The sequence below is a fragment of the Benincasa hispida genome, chromosome 5, assembly GCF_027475165.1.
Source record: "Benincasa hispida cultivar pf3 chromosome 5, pf3_genome.v1.1, whole genome shotgun sequence".
In the NCBI taxonomy this organism is placed as follows: Eukaryota; Viridiplantae; Streptophyta; class Magnoliopsida; order Cucurbitales; family Cucurbitaceae; genus Benincasa; species Benincasa hispida.
The window spans coordinates 60,807,604-60,834,406 of record NC_143482.1 but is presented as its reverse complement, the minus strand read 5'-3'; the positions used below and the strand labels follow the sequence as shown (position 1 = coordinate 60,834,406).

The window sequence follows — 26,803 nt, the reverse complement described above, 5'->3', positions numbered from 1 at the left end:
ATTGCCTTAGTTCTAGTCCTAGAGTTCATAAACGAGCCAGTGTGCTCTTTTTTAATTAGTCCATTCTAATATTTGGGGTCCTTGTCTAGTTGTGTCCCAAAAAGATTTCCGTTACTTTGTTACTTTTGTTGATGATTATTCTCGTGTGACTTGGTTATATTTAATGAAAAATTATTCTGAGTTATTGTCTCATTTTTGTGCTTTTCATGCTGAGATTCAAAATCAATTTAGTGTCTCTATCAAAACCTTGCGAACTGATAATGTTGATAAATATTTCTCTCATGTAGTTGGATCCTACTATGTGGTCATGGCATCATTCATCAATCCTCTTGCGTAAACACTCTATCTCAAAATGAAGTTGTGGAAAGAAAGAACAGACACCTCCTTGAAACAGCACGTGCCTTATCCTTTCAAATGCATGTTCCAAAGCAATTTTGGGCTAATGTTGTGTCTACTGCTTGCTTCTTGATTAATAGAATCCCTTCCTCTATCTTCAATGGAGAGAAATTCCTTATCATACTCTTTTTCCTATGATATCTTTGTTTCCTATTGCTCCTAAGATCTTTGGTTGTGTTTGTTTTGTTCGGGATATTCATCCAAATCGTACCAAGTTAGATTCGAAATTTTTTAAATGCATTTTCTTAGGCTATTCGCGTGTTTAAAAGGAGTATCGTCGTTATTGTCCTACTCTGAACAGGTATCTCGTATCTCCGGATGTCACATTTTCAAAAATATACCCTTTAGTCCATCACTGTTGAGCCTATGTCAGAGGAAGGATGATGATCTTTTTATCTATGAGATTACCTCTTCTACATCCTATTCTCCTCCATCTTCCTCTATGTCTCTTCCTTCTAACCCTCCGGTTAATCGAGTCTACTCCATGCGTCCTCCACAGCCACCTTCAGACTCATGTCCTCCACCATTGGCTTTTTTGACATCTAATCTGAGATCGAGTGATGATCTTCCCATTGTCCTTTGAAAAGGTAAACGCACTTATACTTACTCTATTTCTTCTTTTTTTTTTTTTTTTTTTTTTTTTTATAACCAGTTATCTTCTCCCACTTATTTCTTTATTACATCTCTTGATTCCACCTCTATCTATAACTCTGTTCATGACGCTTTATCTTATCCTAGGTGGCGTAGTGCAATGATTGAGGAGATGACTGCTTTGGATGATAATGGTACTCAAGATCTCGTTTCGTATTTGGCTGGAAAGAAGACTATTGGGTGTAAATGGTTTTTTGCTATAAAGGCCAATCCCAATGAAACAGTGGCTCGATTGAAAAATCGTTTTGTTGCTAAAGGTTATGCCCAAATCTAGGGGAATGATTATTCTGATACATTTTCTCCTGTTGCCAAATTAACTTCCATTCGACTATTTATATCGATGGCTGCTACTCACAATTGGTCTTTGCATCAACTTGACATTAAAAATGTTTTTCTTCATGGTGATCTTCAAGAAGTCTATATGGAGCAACCACCTGGGTTTATTGCTCAGGGGGAGAATAACAAGGTGTGGTACCTTCGAAAATCTTTGTATGGACTGAAATAAAGTTCTTGTGCATGGTTTGGTAAGTTTAGTCAAGCACTCGAATGTTTGGGTATGAAGAAAAGTATGTTTGATCATTTTGTATTCTATTGACGATCCAACAATGGTATAACTTTGCTTGTATATTTTGATGATATCGTTATCATTGGAAATGTGTGTCGGATATATCCTCTCTTAAGACTTTTCTCCAGGTCAATTTCATACCAAAGATTCGAGATCATTGAAGTATTTCTTGAGTATTGAAGTAATGAGAAGCAAAAAAAGGTATTTACCTATCCCAACGATAATATGTACTTTGTTGTTTGAGATAGGTAAACTAGAAGTCAAACCATGTAGTACTCCGATGATACCAAATTTGTAACTTACTAAGGATGGAGAATTGTTTAAAGATCCTAAAAGATATAAAAGGTTAGTAGGAAAGTTGAACTACTTAATAGTGACATGACTTTACATTGTTTATCCTGTGAGTATTGTGAGGCAGTTTACATCTTCCCTGACTGTGGATCCTTGGTTGTAGTTGAACAAATCCTATGTTATCTAAAAGCTATCTGGATGTGAAATCTTATATAAAGATTATGGTCATACAAGAGTTGAATGTTTTTCAGATGCTAATTGGATTGGATCTCGAGAAGATAAGATATCGACCTTTGGATATTGTGTTTTTGTAAGAGGAAACTTGATGTTGTGGAAAAGTAAGAAACAGAATGTAATTTCTCATTCGAGTATTGAGTCATAATATAGAGCTATGACATAATGTGTGCGTAAAACAGTGTGGATACATCAACTTTTATTTGAAATGGGATTTAGTTTTATTTAAACTATGGTGTGATAATAAAGCTACTCTTCATATTGCATCCAACCTAGTATTTCATGAACGAACAAAACATATTGAAATGGACTGTCATTTTATTCGCAAGAAAATACAAGAAGGGTTGATATCTACAAGATATGTGAAAACTAGAGAACAATAGAAGATATCCTTACTAAAGCAGTAAACGAAGCAAGAATAAACTATCTATACAACAAGCTGCACATGATTGACATATTTGCTCCCAGCTTGAGGAATGTTATAATATGCATTTATATTGTAATTATAATTAGTTGTCCTTTATTGTAATTTTATATCTCCTAAATTAGGACTCCTTAATTGTCTAAAAATATCTATTTCTTCAACCTGATGAATGGAAGAAGATCATCATTCTCTCTAAAGCTATGGTTAATAACACCAACTTGTCAAATTAGAGGTGCAAACACGAAGTTACATTAAAAACCTAACTCAACTCCAACCCAAATAAATGCCTAAACACATCCTAAATTTTTTTAAAAAGTAAATAATACAACCATTATGGTTCAATAATTAAGACCCCATTTAATTACTATTTGATTTTGCATTTTTAAAAATTGTTTTTGTTTTTTCCAATTTCTTATCCATGATTTTCTTATTTCATACCTAAACAATCTCCAAAAACAAAGATTTTTTTAGAACGTTTGCTTGGATTTGATAAATCACTAAGAGAATTCAAATTTGAAGATATGGTTCGGATCTTTCTATGTTGCACATGAACATTTTAAAATAAATTTGAAAGATGCAACAGCAGATGCATGATATCTTTTCCATATTGCACATAAATATTTTATATATAAATATTCGTTTGGATGGAAAACGACAAACCATTTGACGATGGCCATTGCAAAGGCAGGATTTTCTGGCAGATCTGATTGCTTGGGCTGCAAGTTCAATTCCAATGAGGGGAAAAAAGCCATTCAGAACATCAAGTTTGAAATTTCATATGTTCCCAAATCAGTTAAAACTAAGGCATAAAATAATATCCATAACATGAACAGCCAACATTGCAAATCTCATATCTTTAGATATAAATCGACTGGGTCGACGAATCGGCACTGAATTTCCTAGGTCAAGTCACTAATAGAACATACAAAAGAACCATATGTCAGTTACACTACAATCAACTTTTCAGTATTCATATTGAACAATGTATTCTATATTGAGCTATGCAATTTCTTTTCACCGTCTTCATTCGCAAGGCCATCGTGCTAGTAAATCGTAAATTGTGTACCTTTCAAAGACATACAAATCATCTTCTGATCTTAGCACCTTAGCCACTTTTGTAATCAAATGCACCAACAGGCCGGTAACCATTTCGGAGTAGAGCATTCAAACTAAACTTGGACTAGTACTATCTGCTGTCTGGAAATTTCACTTCATAGCTCGGGATGTCCTGAAGATATGAAAGAAATTTGTAAGATAATTGGTGTAGTTATTAGAAGTCTCTTAGTAAATAGGTAATAAGTTTGCTAGAGTTTTTAGTTAAATAGAGGGAATGGATTGAGAGGTGTGCATAATTTTTTGGGATTTCTTCTGGAGAATTTGGGAAAGAGTAACCCTCTTGAAAGACTATGGTATAGTGTAGTTTCTCATTGATATCACAATATATATTTTTATCTTTTAGTATTATTTGTGTCCTTTGTGGTTCTTGAGTTTTCTTGTAAGGAGGTATCCTTACAAAATTCCGTAAGACGTGCATCACATTGTGTTCTAACAGATGAGATAAAGACGGACCAAAGATTTACCATGAAAGTTGCACCGATCATTTTCCCAGCAAACCATCTTCCATTAAGGGCACGTTGGGCTTCCATTGCAGACTCTGATTTTTCAAATCTCAAATATACAAAACCAGCGCTATTCCTATCCATGAAGTAACAAACAAAGTACGTTTATGGAAATGGGGATGAATTAAAAACTAGGAAAAACTACAAAAACCACCTCTGAAGTATGGTGTTAGTTGTAATTACATTCTCAAACTTTCGATTGTAAAAAGTAAAATACAAGTGTTAAAACTGGGCCCTTATACTTACAATAATGGTAGAAATTTGACCCTCAAATGAAAAAAAATTGAATTTTCAAACTTATAAAATTGTTATAATTATAAAAGTTAGAAGATCCAATGTTAACATTTGTATAGTGGTAAATAAAATTCTCCGCATGATTCCTTCTACAATTTAATCTTATGTTACCAAAGAAAAAACCATTCTTCGAATTTTCACTTTGATTCCTATAAACTAATGGCCTGTTTGGTAGGCAATTCAAATTCTGTTTTATGTTTTCAAATTCACTAAGTTCAGCAAATATATGTTTGGTTGGCAGTCTGGATCCAGTTTCCGAAAACTGTTTCTGAATTCTGTGATCCAAACAGTGCAAATTCTAAAAAATTCTTTTATGTTTTCAGTGAATCCAGATTTTGGATTCAAAATTTTAAAATGCAGAATTATATTAAAAATGATAAAAACAATAACAATTGTATTATTTCATGTTATAAATTCAATTATTTTTTGTTAAACTTAAAATATGTAATATATTATATATATTATACAATATTACAAAATAATGATTATACAAAAATTTTAACAAAAAACAAGTTCAGAAATTAATTAGTAATGGTTTATATTCAACCTAGTATTTAATGAGTAACTAAGTATATTTTCAATCACAATTTAAAAATTTGTTTAAATTGTAATTTCATTTTTTAATCTGCTACCAAACACATATATGAAAATATGAACAACTTTGTTTTCATTTAATCCCTTGTTTTCAAATTTCTATTTCAGATTGCCTACCAAACAGGCCCTAAATAACTACTTTTTCGTCACAATTCAAAGAATTCATTTTTGAGAAATTATTTCAAATGGTAAAACTCTTGAAAATGTTTGAAATAGTAATTTTTTCAAATTATCAATGATAGACTTCTATCAGTGTCTATCAATATCATTGATAGACGTCTATCAGTGTCTATCATTGATAGTTTTAAAATTTTACCATATTTTGGTTTATTTTTCTATATTTAAAAACAACCCTTCATTTTTAAGTTCTAATTTTTTTTTCTTTTTGAAACTTAAGTTTCAAGTTGAGGCTTTACTCGATTGAATTTTAAGACTTAATTTTTATAATGGAAAGTTTGAGAGTATAATTGAAACTACCATAAAAAAATTTACCATAAAAACTATATGTAATGAAACTTCATGAACTTAAAAGTCCTCAACTTACTTGTCAACATATATATGTTTCAATTTTCCGAACCTAGAGCACTCCTCTTCAACATCGTCTCTGATATCTAGATCGAAAGTTGGTTCCGACTACCAAACATAAGGGTAACGAGTTAGACTTAAACATAAACAGAAAATGTAACAGATACCTTTAGAATACTGCAGCATACCTCAGCTGTAGGATCAAACATATTCTTCAACAGTAAGCATTCACTTGGAGTACCAACACCAAGTAAACTGGCAGCAACAGCGGGAACATGAACGCCTGCACCAAGTCCAGGAAAAGCAGGAAAGGCGGCCAAAGAAGTACCGACAGCAAGGGAAGGGATAGTTGCACCTCCAAGGATAGGTGCCATCGGCATAGCAGCGCCTGTGTTATTTACGACATGTGTACCTAAAGAACCAGCAATGCTGCAAAGAGAACAGATATAAGACCAACATGCAGATTTCAAATGATTTTTCGATTTTCAATTCCAAATGATAATAAGCTCAACAAAGACAAACCTAGATGCCGCACGAGTACGGTCCAGCTTCTGCATCAGAGATGCTCGAGAACTAGCATTTAAGGACTGCAAATTGGAAACATATTTGTTATTTGTTAATGTAGAGACTAAAGCATATACAAAGAACTCTAAATAAAAAGTCTCAACCAGAAACTTGTAAAAGCTTTGGGGGAAGTGTAAAAGAGGATAGATAATATTCATGATAAAACATAGTTACTATCACACGTTACCTCCGAGGTAATGCCTCGTATGTTTTAAGTTTTTACATTCAGAAGTTACAAATACACTTCTCAAAGAAAGAAAGAGAGAAGGTAAATAATATCACCACAGCCAACAACCTTAAATAAATCATGAAGGCAGTGAGAGCAGCAAACTTTTAGGGTCAACATGAAAATCGGGAGTTAATGTTAAGCCTTTAGATTCTGATATTACTTCATATGCATTGGGCAACTTAAGCCCCCTATGAGGCGGCCCATTAGGCTAAGCGTCAATATTTGAGTAACCAAAGGTTTGCATGTTTGAACCGTTTTTTAGATAAGAAAGGTTTCATTCAATAAATGAAATAAGGACAAACTTCATCCACCTAAAGGTGATTACAAAAGAAATTTCCAATTGAGACTAAATAAAAGAGACCAAAGTTTTTAAAAGGGTGCCCGGCACCAATAAAGAGCGATAGACAGAAACAAATCAAGACGGAAAACTCTTGAATCCATAATATCTCTAAAGCTTGGCCCATGTGCGGGCACAGACTTTAAAAAAGAACATCTCTGATTTCTCTTAGAATAGAACTGTGTTAAAAATAAAAACACCAAAAACACATACCAAGATAGAAAGACCAATCTTCTCTAATGGTCCATTCAAATAAGAAGGGTCTGAAACAAACGAAACGATATTTAAAAAAAATAAAGAAAATGGAGTAAAGAAAGAGCTGAGAGGCATACTTGCTGCTGGATAATGTCCAAGAAATTGGGTATAATGGACATTAACAAAGCAGAAAGTACGAACAACAATTTAAAAGTTACGAATGTATTATTCCAAGTTCCAAACAATAATAGAAGCAATGGCTTAAGAACTCTTACAACTTGACATAAATCCATAACTCAACTTTCATGATGCTTTGTTTAAGATGCGGTATAATTTTGCTTCACTTATTAGAGAGACAGAGGAACAAAGACAGAAGATTTATTTACCAGGCCACCGCCATCCTCATCATCAAGGTCTCCTGTATTTGCTCCAATATCTTGCAAACCAGGCTGATCTGTGACTGTAGACACCTGTATAAGACAATAACATAATATTATGAGATAATTCCAGCCAGACAATCAACTGTACTTAATTACTCATACTACCATGGCACTGGTTAGTGATAAGAGCATTTAAAGGAAACCTCGCCATATTCGTACTAGCTTTCCGGTTGTCTATCTGTTTGTTATTTCCCATTTTCCTTTCAACAATATAATTTTCTGTATTAAAATTCTAAATGTTGCTCCCTACATGCTATCAGCTTGTCTGTAATCAAATCTAACGCCCACAATGAGAACACTACTCTTTAATATTGCTGAATTGGATAATCTACAACATTTGTTAATTGTTATGGCTAAATACCTTTTGTTAGCCATTCACCAAAAATTCCACATTTTTTTAATTGAAACTTCCGGCATTAGAAAGAATGAAGATGCAAAGAGAAACCAACCGTACAAAAACACAGAAAGAAACAAAATAAACACAAATGAGCAGAAATTATAATGAGCTCTTCTGTGTAATCCGTAACCAATTAATTAAAAAAAAGAAGAGGAAGAAGACATGGTTGAGGAAGAAAGAAGAAGAAAAAGAACAAGACGACGACAGTGAGGCTCAAGTGTTCGCAACCCTTGAAAATTGAAGTGGTCAGAACCTCCAAGATCTCCCACTAGTCTATCAGTCATGAGATGCCACAACCTAATCCTTTGATGAAAGGCCCACATTTTCGGAGAGGCATGTAAAATGCATAAAAGATGACAACTTACACTCGAAGCTATTGACATAAAAAGATTAAACATCAATTTTTAAAAGTCTATCCCTTGACATTGACATTCACTCAATTGAAGAAATCCCAATCCTCACCAATGAGAAGAAGACTCTCATAACGAATGCAGCATTCGACTGCTATTCAACGCAACAAAAAAGAACATACCAAGCATGCTAGCAAAAAATTTTGCATAAGAATACATGCACATGAAAACATGATGAATATGCATCACCTTTATTGTTCGACCAGCAATCTCAAGTTGTCCATTCAAACTCAGTGCATTTCTAGCATCTTCAAGACGTGAGAACTGCAGCCAAACAGTTCTGATTAGGCTTATGCCCTAATGTTACTGCGCCCTTCTCAAACAATAAAATATTCCCTAGATATCCCTAGATATATATTTTACCTGAATAAAACCAAAACCTTTGCAATGGCCAGATTCATCAAGGGGCATCTGAACCAGTTCCACAGTGCCAAAAGCTCCAAAAACCTGGAAGTAGAGGAAGGCCATTTTATCCAAACAATGCACCAATACTACAACGTCAACGTTTTAGCAATAGACAGAAAAAAGAAATAAATCTGAAAGATTTTGCAGAACATGGCAATTGGCATAACAGAGTAGATTCAAGAAAACACATACCACCAAGAATTATTAGTACCGTGTAATGTATGTATTATGTCCAATGACATTTATTTACTAACCTGACGAAGGTTATCTTCAGTTATGTTGGGGTGTAGATTGCCAACATATAACCTTCTGGCACCACCAGAGTAGGGGCCCATTACTCCACCCGGTCCACCAGCAGCAGCAGTTGATTGAACCTGGTTTTTCTCAGCTTCAGATGGCTTTACCATCACAGGTTGACTAAGCAGGAGCTGGCCTGAAAGTGCTATAGCCATGGGCACAGACATTGCATCCACAAATTCAACATACCTGCACATATAGGTATGATACTAAACCCGAGGAAAACAGAGAATAAATTACATATGCATACAAGAAGCCAAGTTCTGTTTTCAAATTCTCACAGAATCTAACTATTGTAAGCAGACCACACAAATTGCTGATGGTTAATCATGTGACATGATCGGCTAAAATCTACATATAAGTGTCCTCATCATTAAACATCAACATCCAAATCACTTCACACAAACAGGTAACTACTACAAACCTAAGGTTCAAATTAAAATTTTCAACCATTTCTTGATTTGTGTGTGTCATCTTTGCACATGAACCATGCTAATCTTCTACATATCTCAGATGTCCTTGAAGGGACCAAACCCAAGATTCAAATTACAGATAGCAAACTACACTTCAAAACAATTGTCTCTATCTCATTCTAAACCAGCCACATCTGGCTACTTCTGAAGAGTGAGAAAAACACCAGCAACATGTTGCTGACATTCTAAAGCAGTAAAGATGAAATGCTCACTACATAACCAAATTCCACAAATATCTAGCATGCATAGTTTTTATATGCCAACATTGTTTTATAATATACTGAACATTTGATAAAATTTGTCATGTTTTTATAAAATACCTCATAGTAGAAAATAGAAAAGGAATGTATGCAGTTTAAAGACTTGTTTAATGGGTCCCACCAGAATAGTTCAGAGGCTTTCTGCCAACTCGTGGGAGAGGTAACTTCTTAGAGCAACAGCCTGTATCCTCTGGTCCGACAATATGGTGGCTCTCCTTTGGAGGTTGGGTTAGAGAGGAATGGTGGGTTTTAAAGGGGTAGAAGCTGGGCTTAGATGTTTGCTTCTACTTTGTGTACTCTCATAAATGCATTTTGTAATTGTGCTTAGAGGCTTAGAGAAAATCCCTCCTGTGGTGCAGACACTCTCTCCTTTTTTTGGTTCACTTCTTGTGATAATACATTTCTCAATTCCTATCGAATAAAAGAATAGTATAATGGGTACCTTCAATAACTTCTAAAGCAAACCAGAGGAATCACAAGGACACACGAGATGAACCATTGTTGTATGAACTGTTTAGAACCCTAACTAAATGCTGCCCAAAGAGCATATTTTTCTCCCACAGCCTTATGAAATGTGTGGTCTTATTCCAGTGGTTGGTTCATTAAACTCAAGGGAGTAACTTTTGTCATTACTCATTCCTGCTTTTTTATTTAGAAACTTACTGGGGGCAACTAATGGCTTCATTGGAGGGAATCTCCCAAAATAATCAGGAAGTCTTACTAGCTTAACTGTACCTCAACTTATCTTTTCGAGATACTTGTAGTATTTTAACATCTTAAGTAGGCAGCTAACATGGGGCTTGAACCCATGTCTCACTTTCTAATATACACAGAAAACTCTACCTCATCATATTCAACTCTCTAGATTTCTCCCAAAACAATCTTGGGCTGTAGAAGTCTCCCTTATACACCAACACCTTACTATCCAGCTAGGAAGCACGGACACCAACACGGGATGTGCGACACGATATGATACGACACGGAAATACGCCAATTTTTAAAAATGTAGGACATGACACGTTGGGGACACGTTATTTTTTTATTATAAATACCCATATATCTAACAAATATTTTTAGTAGAAATAATATTTTTAATTAATTATTTAAAATACTATTTTTTATTAATTATTAAAATAACGTTGATATTAAAAAATAATAATAAAGAAAAAAGAAAAGAGCATTTAAAAGAAAACAAAACCAATAACCCATTCTTTAATGAAACTCACGGCCACATTATGTAATAAGATCCAAAAGCCCAGTTAAAAATAAAAAACCCTAACCCTAAATACTATAACATACCCATTCTTTAATGAAGTATTTGTGCTTCCTAGCTCTCCAATATCCACTCAAAAAGCCTTTCTATGTTCTAGAGGTCCTTTTATCATGGTAAAAGAAACATACATTCCCGAAACCCTAACCAATAACCCCAATGAGCCATATTCTAAGGATACCCCAATCACTCGATTGAAAATGTCAATGCCCTCTCACAACATTAAAGCAACAAAATGATATTTCATTCATACATAATCAAATTCCTTAGGAAGAACCACGATACTCAATAAATTTCCATTCAATCTAGTTTGAATTTCATGAGACATAACCATCACTTTTATCTACTACTTCCAAGTTCCAACTTCATCTCTTGAAGAATCAAACACAACTGGATAGTTACTACTACCCTTTTTCCTCAAGCTCTTAATCCCCTCACATGTCACCTCATTGCCTTCATAGAAAACTACAGAAGTTTTTACCTTATCCGAAAATGAGACTTTCTCATAAATTACATATGAAATCAAGTTCCATGTTCCCAAACCCTAATGCTTCTCTTCAGCACACACCGACTCAGGAACCCTACTGTTTTTCTTTTTTGGAGTTCTCATGATAAATAAGTCCAACCAATCCAATGAATTTGCCATCATACTGCAAAAACTCTTTTAGGTTTTGGGATATTTAGAAAGGAAACAAATTTTCATGAATACCAAGTAAAGTTACAAAGTGCAACACTCCTTTAGGTTTTGGGAATAAAAACATGCAGGCGGTTCATTCTCAGGTTTCCATGACCAAACTTACTAAATCCAGAACTAAATTGAAAGGGCCTTTTGTGAAGTACATTCGGAATTTTAAGGTTCCTAAAGAAAGTGACGTTTTTATTTCTAATTTCTTTCCTATTAATGGATCTCTCTCTTGTTAGTGAGTCGGCCTTTGATGTTATTTGGAGAATTAAAATACCAAAGACAATCAAGTTCTTTATCTTGCAAGTTTTACTTGGTCGAGTTCACCATCACCACATTGAAGCCCAAGATTTAATTTTTTATCTATTCTGTTGCAGAAATGCTGGTGAGGGAGTTGTGGGCTTTCCTTAACAGAAACTTGGTCGAGTGAACACTTTAGATAGGCTTGTTAAGAAGATGACCTCTTTTTTTTTTCTTTTTTTTAAAAACGGAAACTGAAAATTTTATTGAAATAATGAAAAGAGAAAAATCTCAAATTACAATGACTTCAAAGAGAGAATCTTTGAAAGACCAAACAGCCAACCGCAATCCAACCTAATGAAACAAAAATACAACCTGAAGCATCGTGAGCAATGCAAAGCCAAATACAAAGCAGAAGATAGCAAAAAGAACATTTACAAAGAAATCACCAATACAAAAGTAAACAAATCAGAGACTGTTACTATTTTGCCGGACAAATGAAGGCCTTACAATTGAGACTTAGATCTTGAAAAGAGGAGTTGGCAAACAGCATGAGAAGTGTGCACCAAAGGAACGATGAGTTTTGATGACTCGACAATATTATACATAGCTCTATTGGTTACTTGGATTATGAACAAGTTAGGAAGCAACTCCATCAGATTCAATAAAGCGCCAAACAATAAAAATCATCAAGCCCTCGTGTGTTCCACAAAAGAGTCTTCAACAAGGACAATTTGAAACCCCAAACTTTTGTCACCACATAACTTTAAAACTAGTGCTCAACCGAAAGTAATACAACAATCTTCAGCTAATGAAATTAGATGCTGAGTGAAATTTAGCCTAGCCAATCAACTGATCTTCCTATGTCTGAAAAAGGTGGTGTAAATCTTTGCCAAAGACAACAATTATCTCTTCCTCTTCTTGAATCTCCTTGGTCTCTGACCTTACTAAATCTTCACTACTAGCACTTGCAATTGAATCTCCATCCGAGTCATGCTTGTTGATCGAGAAATACTAGGTGGCATGCTCAGGTACCTCTCACAATGTATGTTTGGGCCAGGTATCTTAAAATCAAGTAATTAAAGGAGCTAGACTTGGGTGGAGAATTAGCTGACCTATTGGGGAAAAAATCAGGGATTTGAACCTTGACACAACATTCCTCGAGCAAATCTGAGTTGGCTAATGTTGTCCAAGAGTTGAAGAAGGATGTCTTTTTTCTAATAAAATGTTCAGGGAATGGCTTCAGCAGACGAGAATGCTTCTTGGAGTCCTTTAAAGACTGACGGCCGTCCACTTTCTCTCCCCGTGGTGAATCTAACTCCACCTTATCCTTTACCAAGTTCACGTCCTTCTTGATTGAGAACTCCTTCGGGTGCAAAGAGGAACTAGTTGTCAACCTGGAAAAGTTTTTGACAAGAAATCGAGGTGTTTGACAACAAAAACCCATTCTTTGATTTGCAAACTAATGAACTTCTTGAAAAATTTGGAAGAATTCAAGCAGGTAAGAAATTCCAATTCAAGGTTTAAAGAAATGAAATCCACTTCTTCATCTTCCATATAGCTTGAGACAATCGAACAATATCAATTGGCTTAGTAAAATCTTTAACAAATAATGCACCTTTGATCTTGGCAAATCAATTGATACGATATAACCGAAATTCAAATAAATCTTTCCCTACGTTTCATATGTAATCTCTACAGTCGATGGGATAAATCCACAAATATTTTTCTTAACTTGAATTCTAGCTACAGAGACGTTAAGAAGATTCAAAGCTTATGTAACAATATGTTAGGATCCTTCCTAACAAGAACAAACTCAAGAATATAAAGAACAAACAAGAAAACTAAGAGATATAATTATATTACAATATCATGAAGAAATTACAATATACCTCAGCACACTCTAATGGGCTAAGAAATCCCCTCTCAAAATTTTCCAATTAGGAAATAACTACTAAATTCTTTACACCCTCCTCAACCCATTCCATCTATTTATAACTAAAAATCCTAACAAACTTACTGGCTATTTACTAATTTGCCCCCTTTTAATAACCACATTAGTACTCTACTACTAATCTTACTATTTTAATAACTAGGAGTCTTACTACTCCGCCCTCAAAGACACCTTGTCCTCAAGGTGTGCTTAAAAAACAAAAACACAAAAGTGGGCTTGTTCTTTCTCACTTCTTTTTTTAATGCAATAAAAACTTTGAACTCTCTATCCTGCACCCACCTTCTTGGAAGAAATTGTCTTTTGTTTAGCCTTGGAAATCCATCGGACCGTAGTGATTTCTCTTGCATTCAGCCCATTAAACAGCCCATAACCACAGAAACTTCCATAATCTTCTTTATTCTCACAAGGCATGTGACCCCCTTTGATAAGATGCATATCCTGAGCCCATTCCCACGCTATTTGTATTGATATTTTAATTTGAAGCTCTTTATCTCTAAAGGGCTAGGCCCAGAATAAACTTGTTGCTCCAAAACCCAATCCAGCCTTTGGGCCCATACACCATCTTCCTTCAAGATTCCCATGAGCTTCAGGAAATTCCAGCCCATATGCCCCATTTTGGCCACCCTAATAAATAGGCCTCAATGAATTTAGCAAATTCAAGCCCATTAAGCTTCTTTCTTCTTTCTTCGTGAAGGCTGCATTTCCATGTTTTCAGCATCTTCCATCGGGTTCACCACCCATATTCCATTAGGGACTCAACTTCCTTAGGTAAAGTCATTAGACTTTTTTCCTTTGAGAGATAATGGGCCTCATCCACCAATTTTGTAATCGGCCCATTAAGCAGCTTCCTGCCTAATTTTGATTAGATTCTTCTTGTCTGTAAGAATTAGCTGTTCTCATCCCTGATGGTGTTTGCCTTCGCCAATCCTTCTCCCAGCCTCCAATTTCTTTTTCCAGCCATCTAATGCAAACCCCACCCTCACACATAATTTGGGCCCAACTTCTCCACATAAGCCAAGTCTATTTGAGAAATCTGGGCCTTCTCCTGCAAATCCAGCCCATTGAATAACCCAGAATTACCCCTGCAACTTTTTCTAATTCCTGGCCCCACCTCCCGACACTTCACGTGGGTAGGAAGATTTGTTTCTTCCTTTTCACGAAAATCACCCCTCCCCCAAGCCACCTTCTCCGACCACCGTAACCATATTTCTGCCATTTCTAGCCCCTTCGGTCACTGTCGCTCGGCCTCAACTGCCATAACCAGCACTTGCAATCTCATCGACCTTCGATCCTCTCTTCCCGACGTGATCAACAGCAATTCAGTCTGCTGGACTTTTCGCCATCACAGCCATGAACTTCCAGCGTCTTCTTTCTCCCTTGTGACCAACCAACCTCTGCTTCTTTGCACAAAAACTTTTTCTTCGCTCTAGTCTTCATTTCCGGCCGCACTAGGAATTGTCACTGACCTTCCTCAATGGTTTCTTCTTGGCTGTCCATCTCCAATTTCCTCATATCCCGAAACTTACAACAACACCTTTCCCGCAACTCCATCTTTGACCGCGTTGACGTTTTCCGTTTCTTTTTTCGACCGCCTCCACATTTTACCGTCAGTATTCTTCTCTTTATCTCATTCCTCTTCTCAACAACTTTTTCCTTCGCCTCTTTGTTGCTTCTACTCCATTTGATCGACATTTCCACTTCCATCGAGTCCTTGTCTCTAACCATCTAACCCTTTCCCGCCGGCCATGAGTACTAATGATTCGGTGCCTCTTCTTCTCTCCATCTTTTTCACGATCGTTCTCTGATTCAGTCATCTTTAGTTCACTCCTCTGTTTCTCTTTTCCCCCACTGTCATGGAGCCCCTCATCACCTTTCTTCTTTTCTTTTGTTTCCTTTAATTTTATCTCCTTGACGTTCTCACTGGTTTCATCACATCCAGTAAGAGCATCCAACTTACTAGCTATTTACTAATTTACCTCCTAATAACCACACCATTATTCTACTACTAATCTTACTATTTCAATGACTAGGAGTCTTACACAATATTTTCCAATTCTCCGAAATAAGCTCCAATGGCTTCGAACGTTTATTTGCAACAATAATCTAAAGGAAAGTTTTTTATCGTAATCCAACCTCCATAACCTCTTGTATATAACGGCTGGCTGTGCATGAACTTATTCCATTTTTCAAATTTCAGGTGGAACAAGCCAAATTCTTGCCATTTGCCTAGGCTCTCAATTAATTCCTCAAGGTCTCCTTGATCTAATTTAATAAAAGCATTTTCTGCAAGCAATGGATTAACAATGACATTTATTTGGAAGTACAATTTTAAAGTTTCAGGCCAATCATTGAACTCAAATAGTCTTGTAACTATCTATAATTCAGTAAAATCTTCCTTAAATACGTCTAGACTCTTTTGTACCCAATATTGATTCTCGGTCTATTTTTCGGGTATCAAATCACGAGATTGTGTACAGCTAACAATAACCATACTTTGTTTCTCCATCGTAGTGGTAGGGCTCTGAAAAACATTTCTGATCAACACATCATCCATATGATGGTGTATACCAAATGAGAGTTTTTTTCAAAAGATCAAAAATCTAATCCATACATGAGAGGGGGGTTCTCTATTTATAGAGAATTAAGTGTGAGATAAGGTAACTAATTCTGAATTTTACTAAATTACCCCAAATCCTATTATATCATATTCTATCCCTCCTAGAAAAAACTCGTCCTCGAGTTTTAAAACGAAAACAAAGATAAAAATAAAAAAATAAGCCACTTGAACATAAATATTTCTAACAACCAATACCAACAACATCCAAATTGCACAAGTCGAGCCAAGATTTGTCTTTTGAAACGAAATAAATTCTTCAACACAATCACCACGAATTAATCCAAGAATTGTGTTGTCCAAACAAGTCTTTGTTGTCAATTTAAACTCCTCTTAAAATGAAAGAAAACTCATTTGGCAAGTGTGAAGGAAATCTAATTGAGGTTCAGTTTTAATTCTTTCAGTAGTGTTTGGTATGGGCTAGGCTGCAAATTTCATTGAAAAGGGTTAGACTCCAATATGGGAAACGAGTCTGGGGTTGAGTTGGGTCAAAATGTGTGGATCGTGGACTAATGAATCCAAATGTCCATTAAGAGGGTTGTGGGCGGGTTAGTTCAGAAAGGAAAAAAAATCCGTGTGAAAAAAATTGAGGGAAAACCCATCTCCTTCATCTTCATTTGTTCTACGTATGTCTGCACAGGGGTTGTCCATCATATGAACCAGTTTTCAATGATTTTCTTCATGAACCACAAAGTCTCCTATTTTCTTCTTCTTCTCGTTTGGGGTTTCCTTCTCCTTCATCGAATCATTTAGTTCGACCACTTCTTCCTACCGGCAAAATACCCAAAATTTCTTGATTTGAGATATGTTGCTTTAAAGTCAATTGGAATTAGATTTTCGATTTTCTTCAAATCAATTTGCCCATGGGTATTTTCGACTTCTACCTTTCCAACGGCTTTGATTTCAACGACTAGAATTGGGTTTATGTTATGGCGAGTTTCATAAAAATTGCAAATGTAATTGAAAGGGAAATCGACATCGAAAATTGCATATGGGTTGTGAATGAGCTTCTTCAAATTCGAAATTCGCTTTAAGGAAGTTAATGCACAATTTTCTTTCTTGAGTACTTCATCTTCCTTTTCCGCAAATAGAATTTTTTTATCCTCTCCGTCAGATCATGTTGTTCCCCTTCTTCTGCACCACCAGCAATTCCATTTGGGTGCCCAGATTTTTTTTATCTGAAACAATTCTGCATTGCATTGCCAATTGGTTTTTCGAACTTTTTTGAACTAGGACTTCTATGGGTTTCATTTTCTTTTACCTCTACTGCACCTTTGTTTTCAACATCACCATCACGATTTCATCAATCAATTGTTCCTTCTCATTTGATTCATCTTCTTTAACTTGAATTCCATTTGGTTCCTCATCTTCCTCCATAGATGAGTTGTCGTTTTGGCAGTGTCCTCATTGATAAGCTTGCGTTCTTGGTCGTCCTTGGACAATCACTAGCAAATCTTGAATGTTTCTTGGAGGAATTTGTTGTTGCACATTCAAATTCTATCTTTCTTGAGGATAATTGATGATTCTTGGTTGATTTTCTTCGATTCACGACCGCAATAAACCAAGATTGTTTTTCATTTGATTGAGTGTCAAGGACATGCGTTCAAGTAAACGATAGATATCATCGATACAGCTTTCGACTGACCGCAAGCATCAAGTCGATGTCTTTGGTGATAGTGTGGTTGTTTGCTCCGCCTCTTTGAGGGTTGTCACAAGGTCACTGTCGATAGGCCTTCTTCCCGCCATCAGGTCCAAGTTTCCTGGAGCTCTGATACCACTTGGTGTATACCAAATGAGAATTTTATTCAAGAGATTAAAATCTAATCCATACAAGAGGGGGTTCTCTATCTATGGAGAATTGAGTTTGGGATAGGGTAACTAATTTTGAAGTTTACTAAACTACCCCAAATCCTATTACATCATATGACTATTTTTCATGATCGGTATTTCTGCAATATTCTACTCCAAACTTCGAAAAAAACGACTTAAATGATGATCCATAGAGGTGCGAAAATCAAATAGCATCTCCACAAAAGAACGCCAACCACTCTGCAAAATGCCCGAAGGAACATGAATAAAAAACCGACCCCCATTTGATGGCCAAAAAGCGCATCCACATAATCCATCTTGAGGAACCGTAGAACTTAGACAATCTTGTTGCACCAAATCCATCACGTCCATTTTTCTCAAAGAAACGGGAAAGATTGTCTCATTAATGGGTCCTTTTGTTGTATTCTTTGTCGAAAGGTGGAGGAAGACCTGGATCACCTTTGGACCTGTCAATTTGTGAGGTCTATGTGTATTCGCTTTCTATAGGAGTTTGAGGTTCAAATTGTTGCCTAGAGAAGTGTTTGCACAATGATCAGGGAATTCCTCCCCCATTCGTCTTTTAGTGAGAAAGGCCATTTTTTGTGGCTTAATGGAGCGTGTGCTTTATTGTGGTATGTTTGGGGGAAAAGGAATAATAGGGTTTTCAGAAGTTTGAAAAGGATCCTCGTAAGGTTTGGTCCTTAGTGAGGTTTCATGTCTCGCTTTGGGCTTCGGTTTCAAAGGGTTTTTTTTTTAATTATTTTTTAGGTAACATTTTACTTAATTGGAAATCCTTTATTTAGAGAGGATACTTTTGTGGCTTATTTTTTTTTATACCCTTGTGTTCTATCATTTTTTTCTCAATGAAAGTAGTTGATTACATAAAAAATTCTAGTCTCTTTCATATAGACATCTCAATATGACTAAGATGCCCTGAGAAATTTTTTTCATTGGACTTTACCTACTCTGATCTGTTATTTATGCAGAATGAAGAAATCCAATGCCCCTGCACCTATAGCACCTAGTCCTGCACTTTGTCTAAATTTGGCGTGAAGTTTTTCCTTCCTCTAAAGGGGGATAAGTTGTTTCTCGAATCATTTGGTGACTCCGTGTTAAAAAGCAAAGCCAAGGTTTTGTGGAATTGGGCAGTTCATGCCGCTTTTGGTTGATATAGAAGGAAAGAGACCAAAGGTTTTTTTTTCTCGTTTTTTTAAGATTAGAAGGCCTCGGAGGATTCTTTTTATAATAGTGTTCATTTCATTACTTCTTGGTAATACTCAAACCACAAAAAATTCTTTTGTGATTAATAGCACTTTTGTCATACCAAGGATCAGAAGGCTCTCTTTTTGTAGTTCTGAGTTGGGGTTTTCTCCACTCGCAGCCGTAAGCTGATTTGTTCCCCTTCTTTATGTCTATAATACACAGTCTAAAACTTATCTACTTCTTGTTCGTCTTATCCCAAAAAAAAAAAAAACTGCTTTATCACATTTTGTCTTAAACATTTATTGAACTTTGAAAAAGTAATGCAATTTGTTTTAAGACAATAATCAGAATAATGATAAACTCCAATTAACCCAAGTGAACATCATCGTGCCACAAATCTTACCCGACGCCTTTAGAACGTCGTGAATTACGATCCATTATGAGGCGTACATCTCGCACCTGTAAGTTGTGTTCCATCAATTAGAGAGATACATGATGTAGGAAATTAGTAACAAGAAACGAAAAGAAAATTGGACAGCAGAATGACTTGCCTGGCTGATGACTTTTTTTTTTTTTTTTTAATCTTTGGATATAACTTATAAGAAGCTGAACGTCTATTGAATAGAAAATAAAAATAATTTAATGTGAGAGAGAGAAAGAGAGAGAGATTCCACGCTGATGATTTTGTTTCTAGAGATCTAAGAAACTCAACTTTCATTCAGAAGAAATTAGAAACAAATTTTAAATAGGGAGAGAGAGAAGAACTTAAGAATAAATTATTTTCGAGAGAAGGGGGTACAATAAGGGTCTGACTTGAGCCAACCAAAAGAGCACCAAACACATTGTTCAAAAGTTTCTATCAGCCTATCAGATATACCAAATGGAATGATCCTTCATCAACCAATGGATTACTACAAGAAAACAAGACAAACATGGTGAGTTCCCCCAGTTCCTAAAAGTGTCGACACCCATCAAGCATGCATCCTAACAATTGGTGTATTGTTTGTATACTCAATATAATCTTATCTTATGCCACAAAAAATCATGCTCTAAGGGATGCTATCATATTGGACCCCAAATTACCAAAACTCAGTCCCTATGGTCTCAAGTAACTTCAGAGACAGACCCTACATGTCAAGTTGAGAACCCCACCTTCCCCTACACCCCAGGATAGTCTCATGATTATCTTGAACCTAGCACAAATGTTGGAGAGCCTTCAAAAATAGAAAGAACGGGAAATACAGAGGATGGATAGTCAATGTCACATAGCCTTCCCCCACACCATCATAAAAGATTCTACACATAGAAGCATACTTACCATAGACACCCAATTTCTCATACCATACATGAGATGTTAGGTATTGGCAAAAAGCCTGATAAAGACGTATAATTTCTATGGACAATTTGGATTAGATGTATATTGTACCATTCAATATAGTAGTTCAATTATTAAATTTTAAAAAAATATATAAATAAATAAATAATCAAAAATGTGGTAGACTAGGAGTTAAAAGCATATTGGTTTGATCAATTACTAAGATTCTATCCTTAGAGAAGTTTAAGAGAACTGAAAATGTGGTAGAAACAATTTGATGAGCATACAAACCTTACCAGCCCTGGAGAAGAATTCGTACACATCTCTTTCAGTTGCCTTTAAACTTATCTGGCCAAGAGATGCAGAAAATGTTAGTTGACAACACATTGTTAAAAATACGTTTCCCTTCAGGAAAGAAAGATGAAATTTGAATGTGTTTATGAAAATATGTTTTTTCCTTTACAAAAAATGGAATATCTCGTGTCCACATTATTAAAAATATGTTTCCTTTCAAAAAAAAAAAAAAAAAAAAGATGAAATTTGAATGTTGTTTATGAAAATATGTCCCAATAGAAGGTTTACCTGATAGGCAAATACAGTCCTCTGATCCCTTTCAGGATCAGCTTCTGGTTCAGCTGCTTCTTCCTTTTTATCTTTATATCTTCTGTGGGGTGGGAAAAAAAACATTGGTCAGAGACATTCTTTGTTATTAGCTAGCAAAATTATAACCACGCCCTTCGGATGCATAATTAAAGTCATGAGAGACCACCCATGAGTGGACAATAAAGAGCTCTATTTTGAAGGGTGAAAAAAACCACACGTTGAAATAAATAAATAAATAATACAATGAGATAATTACACCCTTAATTATGACAACAGTAGAAGAATAATCCAGAACACATATCTTTCCACTTTTTATGAAAAGCTTATAAAATTACAAAGTCCCGTAAGCATTTTAATAAGGTTAGAAACAACAGAGAGAGATGAAAAATCCTTTTCCACAAATTTAAGAAACAAAAATGGGACATATAGTGGTAGTTGATGGCAAAGTTAAGAATCAGACCAAAATAGTCATACAATGGATTGACCACAGATCTTGTACCTTCCATAAATAATAAAATCTTAAATGACAACAGCGTCATCAAGTCGAATTGATGCAGTAGCAAAGAACCTAATTGCATTAACACAGAACACGTTAAAAGTTTATACTCCAGAGAAAGGAATTACCACACAAAAGGTGAAAGAAATAATTATCAGAGTCTTATATTTGTACAATATTACATGTAAAGCATCAACTGGAGTATTCATGAGAAGTAGTGTATATTCAATTGCAATAAGTGATAATGGTGATAAAGAATGTTGTTCTCAAAACTAATAGTCAAAGATCTGCAAGATTTTTTTGAATTTCAACTTTGAAAATCTTCGGTAATGTAAAATTTATTAAAAATAAATAAATAAATAAATGAAAAGAGTGATGAGAGTATCTGAAGTTTAGACAGACAGAGAACAATGCAACCAATGGTAGCCAAAAAAGATTAAATTCGGCAAAACGATTATTTCGCAGCCTAAATATTAAAGATCGTTAACTATGAATCTAAAACCTCTAGAAAAAAAGTTTTTGAGAAAACCCTTGAAAATAGGCAGACAAACAGAAAAACATAATAATTTCATGTATGATGAGAATCCAGTAGCACTGAATATTGAATTTCCCACAAGCATCAGAAGATGGAATTCATCTCTTAAGAAAAGCCCACAACTCCCTCACCAGCATTTCTGCAACAGAATAGATAAAAAATTAAATCTTGGGCTTCAATGTGGTGATGGTGAAATTATGTCATGTCACCGCCACTAATTATGACCTCCATTACTGAAACACAGAAAGCTCCAGAGCAAACTTCATAGTTGATTCACAGGGACACTAGAAATGGATTGAATTCCTCTGCCATTAAAATTGCTACCAGCAGGCAGTCTTTCCCATCTAAAGTTTCCTAATTACTAAGCTTGTATAAGAAATTCGAGAAAACCAGAAAACTGTAGACACTTGTGAAGATGAATTTCCCAATTATCAATTTTGTTTTACCCAAGTACATCACCATGGGGGTAGTTCCATTTATCAACATTACAAAACTTAATTGGAAAAGAAATAGGGAAAACCTTGTGAATGAAGTGTGCTTTTGGATGTCATACCGTACCCAATTGAGATTCACTTTAATAGATAATGAGTAACAATAAAATAAGCAAGTATGTATGTTCTTAGAACACCATATATCACAACGGGCTGCAATTGAAGATACACAAGTTTTCCCAGACCACAACAAAAACTCCCAGTGACAGAGTTCTCTCATTGGCTATATCTTAATCTACCATGCACCTTTCAAAACGAGGTCATCATTTATATGGTTTTATGATTTTGGATCCCATGAAAACCTATATTCACAATGGATGATGTATGGAGAACAAGGAGGAGAGATCCGGTCATTGGACAGAGACTTACAGCTGCCCAATGAGTCAAATCCGTAAGCTTGCTCCTCGAAGCAATTAGACTGTAATATGGCTCATACATACTGATCATTTCATGTTCATAGTTCATACAGCACCCTACACGAGTTCATCTTTTTAATGGTGAAGGAACATTATCTATCATGCGTCATATCTAATCCAAATCATAAAGTGTACCAAAGAAGCATAACAATGTCAATAATCCATCAACAGAACATGAAGTTAATTTCTCAGTGAAAGAGTTTCGTCATTAGTGTGCAGGTAATTATAAGAACAACCCAAATAATCTTTTGGTTCTCTCTCCTTCCATACCAAAAAACATGGTACAAGAATATAAATGCACAAAATACCTGCCATCTCTGCCTCGCTCTCTAGACTCTCTCTCTCTTTCTCTTTCTCTGAGTTCATTATCTCGGCTCCTCTCTCTTATGCCTTCATCCCGATCACTACGATGTCTTTCTGAACGACTTCTACTTCGACGTGATCGTTCTCTTTCCCTGTTCCTTTCGCCATCTCTACCTCGTCTATCACGATCGTGAGAACGTTCTTTATCTCTGTCCACATCCCTGTCTCTACTGCTTCTCTCTTCATGATTCCCTTCTCTGTCCTCTTTTCCCCTATTTTCCTTACTGCTTCTATGCCTATCACGGTCTCTCTCTCCGAACCTAGACCGATGCCTATCCCTATGTCGATCTTGATCACGTGACTCATCTTCTGATTTTGAACGTTTTGACCTATGTTCCCCGTCATCTTTACTGTCACTCTTATACTTTGAACTTCGACTACGATGTTTATCTCCAGACTTCATGTCTGCATCACCGCCATTGGCAGTTTCCTTCACTTTCTGTCCCTCGGGATTTTCAACTGTTTTCTCTAAATAATCATACTCGTCAAAATCCATAACTACAGTGTCTAAAGCGAGCAATGCAACATCCAGCAGCTAAACTGAGTCTACTAAACTGCGAAAAGCTGCAAGCAAAATAAATAGATAAATAAATAAATAATCGTAGTTCTCTAGAGCATCACAACCATAGACCGACTCTATAATATAATTGTCCTCCAGCTAAACAAGAACTCCACTACTCAACTTGCTAATCCTAACCGCAAACTCACCCAAGTTCTGAACCGACGGCCAACGACAAAATACGATACAGTAATTCAAAAACTAAAGCTGCTAAAAGTGAAGCCCTAATTATGAATGAAGAAAATGACTCCCTCAGCTCTCAATGCCAAACAATTCAATCCACTTCGATACCATTCTCGAATGCTAACTAGAAGCAATAGTTTCTTAGAAACGTTGAATTACCTCCACAGCGCGAAGAAATTTGAGCTCTGCTCACCAGCTGCAGCCTCCAGGGGGATTGGTAAAAGCGCCAAAAACCCGCAGAACGAGGATAAACTGGATTGTTGCTGGTGCTTCCGCTCGCTGGGTCACAGTTTCTTTCTAGGATACGCTATGGTGAAGAATTTGGGTTCTGATTTACGGTCGAACGTCTGATTGTGGAAGGCCCATCAAGCCCAAGGACTGCCTTTTTGCCGGGAGTAGTCAATGTTCAGCTCAGGATCTCAGATCGCAAAGATTGCGGGTTGGATTATTTTGAAGTTTTGTTTGGGAAAAAAATGCAAAAATTATAAAAATAGCCAAACGATTTTTTAAAATAAACAATATTAATTAGCAAATGTCCAAATTATCCACATAACACTCTTTTAAAATAAACAATATTAATTAGCAAATGTTCAAACTATCTATGTAGACTAAAATTGATAAAAATCTAGGTGACAACCTTAAAAATATTTTACAGGTTAGTAATTACCCACAAATACAGATACACAAAAAGAAATAGAAGTATACATTGTTGCAAAAATGGATTGACTCGGACACATTTTTAAAGCAAGTAACCAGTTAGTGGAGGATTGCAGCAAAAAAAAACAAAATTAAATAAGAAGAGAAAAAAATAAAAGAGGAGATAGATCTTGTTGGCATTCGATAATTGGTGACACTAAAATACGAAATTAAAAAGAAACAAAATCCAATAATTTAAGATAATTAATTTAAATTCACAATATCTCGAAATATTACAGTTTATATACCATGATATATTACTATATTGTTATATTACATTCTAAAAAATATAAATTATATAAATAGTAATAATTTAAACGGAAAAAATGCATAAAATAAAAGAATTAGATAAACCGAGATAAGAATACAAATCTCTAAATATATAAAAAAGAAATTAAAAAATAATTAGATAAAACTAAATCAATTTGGAGAAATAATGTCACAAAAAACTAAAATTGATAACCTAATGTATAAACAAATCGAAAAGTGAATGGGATAAAACCAAATTTGATTATAAAAAAAATGTCCAAATAAATCAAAAAATAATAAGATAAAATTGAATCGGATAACAAAAGATAAATTGGATTGATATTCATAGAGAAAAACCAGGAATATACAAATTCTATTATAATAACAAATCACAGAGAAAAAAAATGGTTAAAATCTCATAATTTTACATTACAATTATAAATGTAGATTAGTTAAATCTCATAGTTTCACATTACTATTATATTGTATGTGTAACTATATGTTAGTTATGCACATTAATGGAGAAAAATCAAATGATACAATATTATGTTATAATCATAAACATGAAAAATGATGGTTAAATTAGATAAAGATATTTTTTTTAATGGATTCGACAAGTGGTTATATAAATCTAATACGAGGAACAACTATTTATACGAAATTTAAATTTGACGAAAAATGTGCCACTTTTTTCTTTAAAATCTGTAAGGTTAGATTGCTCACAGATATTCCTATACTTAGGGGGAGTCTAAGTACATCAAAGGTGAGATGATCTACGTTTAGACGAAGTTTAAGTTTTATTGAGAGAGAGTCTCGCACTTAGGAGGAGCATAAGTGATCGTTCTCTAAGTTGGGCTATTCGAGGTTCACCATAACTATCATCTATTTACAAATAAGTACATCGTTGTAATTGTTTGACTTTATATTAGTGAATATATCTTTTCACGGGCACATTATCCCCTAAATGTCAGTGATATTGCACTGAAATGGATTACCAAACTCTGTATTTTTTTTTTTTTTGCTTTAATTTTCTGTGTTTACCTATGATGTTTCTGAAAATGTTGTAACATTGTGTTTAACAAGTTTTGTCGTGTGTTAGATAACCTTTATTTCAACATGAGATTTTAACAAAAGAAATTTAGCACGTGTAATGAACTTCAATTTTGTATTGGTTTTGTATCCAGGTGCATTACAATATCTTTAATATTTATCCTAAGATCCTTTTCTCTCCCAAGGTGAATTTGTATTGAGGATTTGCATCTTGTTCTCGCTGACGATTTGTCTCAAGGATTTTGCAACTTGTTCTCGAACATGGATCTGTCTTGAGGGATTTATAATTTATTCCCAACGACTTTGTGGTTTTTTTTCAAAGTTAAAGTTATTCAATTTGGAAGTTGTTTGATCCTTGAAGTACTTTTGATATAAGGGAGGTTTAATCATCTTGCATTGGGAATATGGTTGGTTGTTGTAAGCTTGAATGGACCAAAGCAACATTGTAGTCCTTAAGAAAATTCAACGTTCAGGT

At 35.1% G+C, this 26,803-nt stretch overlaps 1 protein-coding gene and 1 pseudogene across 3 annotated transcripts; both read right to left on the bottom strand.

Annotated features, from left to right (window-relative positions):
• Positions 1–3,400: 3,400 nt before the first annotated feature.
• Positions 3,401–24,829, bottom strand: LOC120077637 (uncharacterized). 3 transcript variants are annotated; one of them, XR_016529717.1, is made up of 16 exons: positions 24,493–24,829; positions 23,537–24,155; positions 21,270–21,351; positions 20,979–21,035; positions 19,776–19,831; positions 12,908–13,189; positions 8,825–9,056; positions 8,529–8,612; positions 8,355–8,429; positions 7,305–7,388; positions 6,937–6,986; positions 6,116–6,180; positions 5,782–6,022; positions 5,613–5,701; positions 4,142–4,256; positions 3,401–3,789 (listed from the first exon to the last, which is right to left on the bottom strand). XR_016529717.1 is itself a non-coding variant. In XM_039031586.2 (15 exons), exons 2-15 carry the CDS (start codon positions 24,085–24,087, stop codon positions 3,748–3,750), a joined length of 2,055 nt encoding a protein of 684 aa, XP_038887514.1. In that variant the 5' UTR covers positions 24,088–24,155; positions 24,493–24,829; the 3' UTR covers positions 3,401–3,747. The 3 variants fall into 3 exon arrangements, 2 of the variants coding, with proteins under 2 accessions (XP_038887514.1, XP_038887515.1); XM_039031586.2 differs by lacking the exon at positions 6,937–6,986; XM_039031587.2 differs by lacking the exons at positions 6,937–6,986; positions 12,908–13,189.
• LOC120078875 (U6 spliceosomal RNA) lies at positions 9,306–9,396 on the bottom strand (annotated as a pseudogene).
• Positions 24,830–26,803: the final 1,974 nt, after the last annotated feature.